Raw genomic sequence first — 6,548 nt, forward strand, 5'->3', positions numbered from 1 at the left:
GTATTACCGTAAAGCAATTTCATATATTGTTATTTCCTTTTATGAAAAAGTGAATATATTCAATACAAGGTACAGACATGCTATATGATGGTACCTAGACATACAGTGGCTATATTTCTGTTAATATCCATAGTCTGTACAAGATGAAATTTGTAAACAGTTTTCTACAAATGTGTTTTTTAAAAAATAAAACAAAATTGAACACCAATCCGTCCCCCAAAAACAGAATGACCATTTGTTATAACAAAGATTTATTGACTGCATGGGCAGGTTTTACAAAGATAGCAATATATTTACATAAATATCTACAGACATGCCATGAACAGCTGGGCAGGTTGGTGTATCAGCATGCGCTCATCAGTTAAACAAGAACTTGCTGTCTTCAAAGGCAGTCAAACAAGAGCTTTTTAGATGTTCAGATAAGTCATAAAAAGTATGTTTACGAAGCTTCTTCATCTTCTATCTTGGGAGCTAGATAGTATTTCACATGACCCATATCTGCAATTTTGTATTCCACAACTGGAAAAGAAAGCATTTTATGAAACATTTATACACATAATATAACATGCATCCTGGGTTACTGTGCAGGTAATTTTCTTTGCTTGTTTTGTATGCATTGGTGCTGATGTGCGCTATGGTCGTTGCTGCCGCCCAGTAGGGGGAGTTTGAGTGCAGGACTTATTTTTGCATATTTGTATTCACTTTTGCATCAGTCATGTTACAATGCTGCCACCCATCCCATGTGTTCCCTATTAAGGGTTAATAAGTATGCAGGGGTTTAGAAAAATGCCCCTCTCTATCTCAGATTTTTGTCTAAAGCTCAATGAAGTAAGATGAATAATTCGTGTAAGATCCACCTAAGAGATTTTCCTTGACTTGGCAGGTGGGCTGACATCTAATTGCCACTGTAGTTACTAAATAACCTTTGTTTTTTAAAATATGCATAGGGAGTTTGGCTTATGCGAATGTAACTTTCTACACATTATGCCAAACTGCAATCTCACTGCAGAAAATGTTAACACTGCTGGGCAAGAGACTTCAGTGAATATTATCCTAACAACCTACTTTTCTACTCTACCCATACCTTACCTTGTGTCACTATATCCCACCCCTCTAGCATGTAAGCTCATTGAACAGAGCTCTCATTCCCTCTGTTCCTGTGTGTCCAACTTGTCTGGTTACAAAGACATGTCTGTTAGTCCACCAATTGTATAGCACTGGTGTATTTGTCGGCGCTTTATGAATAATGGTTTAATCTAACACTTCTCCAATTCGCTACTTTAGGCAAGCAATCTTCCCCATGGAGGCACTGACTGTAAGTGAGCAGTTATGTCGCCAGCACAGACAGCAAGCATTAAATATGCATAGAATTAACATTAGGCAGCCCGGTACGGTTCTGGGTTGCTTAGGTCACTTGTGCTGGGAGTGTAACTAGCCCCTGGCACACAAATAAAAAGAACTCCAACAATCATGATCACTTTGAATTATGAACGTGGTCATTGTAGTTTAAGTAACCCTTTAATATATACAGTTCAGACAACAAAACAAACCCCAAACAGTATTTCACCATTTCCCTTGACTAGGAAGGACTAACACTTAGCCACTTACTGGAATATTACTTACCAAGTGGGATATCTGCAGACATACTAAGTGTTACTGTTGGGGACAGGGGAGTAGCTTTGGTGAAGAAATTGAGGTATCTCAAAGCAAATGTAAGCTGGACTGGCTCATTCATCTCTATTGTGACCTAGGTTTGAGATTAACAAATAAAAAAAGTCATTGCGTTGTCTTGAATAGATTGAATAACAGCACATAAGTATTCTTTACAGTACGGTTAAAATCATGTATCAACATACTGCTCTACAGGACCAGAGACTTCAGTTAAAATGTACACCTCAAGATTTCAAACCAGCATTGGCAGGGTAAAGACTTTGAAAGGATTTTTTTTTTTACACGTGCCTTTTGCAAGCAGTGTTCCACTGAATGAATGTTCTATAACTAATCAAATATAGTATTTTATAGACTTGTGCACTGTGGAAAATGGTTTTGTCCAAATTGATTCGGACAAAATGTGGCTTTGCCCCCAGAAAATTTTGTTTATTATTTCAGCCAAGATTTCCACCAGGACAAATGATATGCCGCATTAGTCGTCAAATCATTAATGGTTTAGATAAGTCTCCTTTGGTACCCTTATGCAAGCTTGCTATATTTAGAGGTACTAATTTAGAAGTGGCTATGGAGGAAGGCATCGGTCCGCTTTAAACACTGCGCATACAAATTATTTTACACCCCTTGCACACATGAATTAGGCATTCCAAAAGAAAGACAAGAGAACTGCAAGTTTTGCCAGCTGTTACACACAATGTAAAATGCATGCAAGTTTTTATTTGGGGTACAAATACTAATGTGTGTTTTTTTTTAAATGTTTTATTTGGGCAGTGAAGTGTCTCTAAGGATACAAAATAAGGGATATATTGGACTCAAGAGATTTGGGACTCTTAAATATGAAAATCACACATAAGAGTATTAATTTTATGAATTTGCAAGAATCAAACTGCACTGGAATTATAATGATTCATTCATCCACTGTGCAATTCGGAGATTCAAATAAATTAAGTTTTGTCTGAATATCAACTGTTTTGAAAACAAATGCCCAAGTCTAATATTAACTCATTGTTCACTTACCGCTTCCTCTTGTTTATCCACATTGGAGGTCTGTGACAGCTTAACATTTCCAGTTCCAAGTTCTCCACTAGCAGAAAATTTTACTCCATCTTTAGCACATGAAATTACAACAGCGTCACCAATCTGGCTAAGATCTCTGCAGATGCGTGCAAATTCCCCAGATGGCATCTTTATAACACAGCTGTACTCCTGCTCCTGTAGTAGGGAAAACCGGAAATAAAATCACATTTAGAAAGTGTCCCCAGGGCTCCCTCTGCCGTGATACAAAATAATGCTTCTCATAGAAGAGTACTGGGGACCCAATGTGCATGCATTGTGAGAACTATATACACAATATAGATAAGATGGTGCAAAGATATATAAAATAAAACAGATTAAACTAATAAGCAGGACCCACTATAGAACTTGGTAATAGGGTACAAGTAGCAAAAAACAAAGTGCTGGTGCGCAAATTTTTTTTTAAACAAAAACACCTCAAGTGTTCATATATTACAAAGTGCTTTTAAAGTGTATACACAGTAAAACTGGTGTTATACCACATTAAAAACCTATATAACAAACACACGTGCATATACTTATAACCTGCAAATATGCACTGATGATTTTGAATAGTTTGACAGCTGTTTCTCAGAGTCTGCTTTAGGGAAACTATTTTCTAATAAAAAACTATTTCCTTTGCTCCCACTGACTCAGCCAGCTGTGTTTATTAGAAAATCGTTTCCCTAAAACGACTGAGAAGCACATGTGTGTTTGTTATGTGGAATGACACCAGTTCCACTATGTGTACACTTTAAAATGTATATGAACACTTTGTGTTTTTGTTAAATTTTTGCGCACCAGCACTGTTTTTTATGCATTGTGAGAACTGCATGCATAAAGGAATCCATTGAATTGATGCTTTCTTATGGGGGCTTGCACATTAAAAGTGAGCCACTAGATGTGGACGTAAATCTGCAATGTAAACATTGCAGTTTAAGGAGGGGGGGGGGGGAAATGCAATTTTTTTTTACTTTGCAGGGTTAAAAGGACAGTGACACTGAACCCAAACCACTTCATAGAGATGAAGCAGCATATGTGACAGAACAATCTCATTAACATTACCAGCAAATAAATAAAAAATTAATTGACCAACTAAAATGAATGTTTCCAAGAGCAAAGATGAAAATTTTACAAAACTTAAATTTTACTTTTTATAAGGAGGGACCAGAGACCTAAACATATCTGAGCACTATGGTGTTAGGAAAACATTTGTATTAACACTTTATAGTTCCTTTAGAGAATACTTACAGGAATTCCCAACTGTTCCACATCCAGATCCATAAGCTTCATTTCGTAATCTGAAACTTTCTCTTGATCTAAAGGAAAAAAGATTTATATAGCTGAAAATCTCCAAATTGTAACAAGGTATAAATACAAAGTCCAAGCAGACAAGAGTTACTTACTTGATGATTCAAAAACCATTGTGACGGTGTCTGCATTATCTTCAGCCCGGAGTGTAATTATGTCTTCACTTGCAGCACACTTCAAGATTTTTGACATACTGAAAAATTGTAACAAGATAATTTAAGAATGTGGGTATAGATGTTATGTTATCTTATTCTTCCCAATATAAAACTGTTGCCATTGCTTGCAAACATGAGATCAAAAGGGGCAGTCAAGACAGCTGTCCATGGTTTCCAACATTTATTTTTTAGGGCCAAGGTATTACTCAATGAAAGATTTATAAGGAACAATTTAATTTTTGCTTTACCTTCATTGGCAACGTATGTCACGTTTGCCTGAATCTTTACAAGTTAGCTATGTAAACTTATAGCCAAATCTCAATTGTCATTGAGATGCTTAAACACATCTTAAAGCCGGATTTCAAACTAGCCAGAATACATGTTTGTGGAACACTTCGGTGGTAATGAGGCACATCACTACCAGTGGCTTAAATGACAAAGTTAAAAAAAAAAAAGTAGTCTGTTTAAATCGAACTAAAATCATGAACCATAACTAACAGAAACTTAATAGTGAAAAACAGGGGTCCAAAATTAACTTGCTATAAATAATTATTCGAAATGCACCTACATGTCTTATGGAATTGACAGGTATTTGCATTGTATTGGTATAAAAACAATGTCGATGGGTTAAATGCTTCCAATAATGAACGTATTCAGATATATCAGTCAGTTGAAACAAAAGTGATATAGCCAGTTCTATTTATTAGTTTTTGAATCACATTCAACAGTACGAAGCACTTTAAAAGAGAACCAACATAAAGACATTTTAACTTTTGTTAAAAACCAAAACTGCCAAATAAAAGGCCAGCCCTGTGGGCTCGTATCTACACAGGATGCTGTGCACACTGCATGTCGGCTCGCAGCATCTTTCCCGCCAACGTGCTGTCTTTGTTAAAACTTGGCGCCCAGGTGACGTCACTTAAAGGCGCGCACAGATGAAAACCGCGCGCGAACGTCAACTTCAGACTAGTCTTGGCAAGTCCAATAGCAGCCACATACATTTTATATATATATATATATATATATATATATATATATATATCTATATCTATATCGGCAACGGTATATATGCACATGCATTATGTATAGAGAGACAGGATCGATCACATTGAGAACCTTATCTCAGCCAATAAAACGTATTACATCTACCATCATGCTCAGACAAAAGTTTTTGCCAGAGCATCATGGGAAACGTAGTCTACGAACGAATATAATAATTTCACCATGACAGGTACAAAATGCACCGCTAACCCACCCTCTATCCCAACACCGGGCACCCCTAACCCACCCTCTATCCCCACACAGCGGGCACCCCTAACCCACCCTCTATCCCCACACCGGGCACCCCTAACCCACCCTCTATCCCCACACCGGGCACCCCTAACCCACCCTCTATCCCCACACCGGGCACCCCTAACCCACCCTCCATCCCCACACCGGGCACCCCTAACCCACCCTCTATCCCCACACCGGGCACCCCTAACCCACCCTCTATCCCCACACCGGGCACCCCTAACCCACCCTCTATCCCCACACCGGGCACCCCTAACCCACCCTCTATCCCCACACCGGGCACCCCTAACCCACCCTCCATCCCCACACCGGGCACCCCTAACCCACCCTCCATCCCCACACCGGGCACCCCTAACCCACCCTCTATCCCCACACCGGGCACCCCTAACCCACCCTCTATCCCCACACCGGGCACCCCTAACCCACCCTCTATCCCCACACCGGGCACCCCCTAACCCACCCTCTATCCCCACACCGGGCACCCCTAACCCACCTGCTCATCTTGACCCCGATGGACTGGTTGCGGTCGCAGCGGTAGGTGTCGAAGCCGTCCGAGCGGAGGGTGAGCTGCACCAGCGAGACGTGTGACGAGTCCATGCTCTGCAGGCTGATCCCGCTGGAGGTGATGTCCCAGCACGCCTCATCGATCAGGTCCTTCAGCGCCTCGAGCACCTTCTTCAGGATGGAGCCCTGTACTAACCGAGCCTCGAACATGGCGGCTGCTGGGGGTTACTAATAACGATCTGGGGAATCAAAAAAATAAACCGAGAGGGTGGTTTCCCGCCTGCGGTCCCGGTCACAGTCACAGTGCGAGCTCCGGCCTGCTTCTACTGGCGCCAAATAAGCCGAACAGCGCCGCCTGTCTGCAACTTTATACAGGGAGAAGGACACGCCCCCAATCGGCAGCTCAGCCAATGGCAGGAGATCTGCTTCCCGCCTCTCAACCTGACTGAATGTACCCTGACTGAGACATACACTGACTGAACGAGACATACACCGACTGACTGTACAGTGACTGAGACATACACTGACTGTACAGTGACTGAGACATACACTGACTGAACGAGA

At 40.7% G+C, this 6,548-nt stretch overlaps 1 protein-coding gene across 1 annotated transcript; it reads right to left on the minus strand.

Moving 5' to 3' along the window:
- Window positions 1-234: 234 nt before the first annotated feature.
- Window positions 235-6,318, minus strand: PCNA (proliferating cell nuclear antigen). The gene is made up of 6 exons (XM_063445573.1): window positions 5,974-6,318; window positions 4,128-4,225; window positions 3,973-4,040; window positions 2,686-2,880; window positions 1,624-1,747; window positions 235-519 (listed from the first exon to the last, which is right to left on the minus strand). Exons 1-6 carry the CDS (start codon window positions 6,192-6,194, stop codon window positions 440-442), a joined length of 786 nt encoding a protein of 261 aa, XP_063301643.1. The 5' UTR covers window positions 6,195-6,318; the 3' UTR covers window positions 235-439.
- Window positions 6,319-6,548: the final 230 nt, after the last annotated feature.

The sequence above is a fragment of the Pelobates fuscus genome, chromosome 3, assembly GCF_036172605.1.
Source record: "Pelobates fuscus isolate aPelFus1 chromosome 3, aPelFus1.pri, whole genome shotgun sequence".
In the NCBI taxonomy this organism is placed as follows: Eukaryota; Metazoa; Chordata; class Amphibia; order Anura; family Pelobatidae; genus Pelobates; species Pelobates fuscus.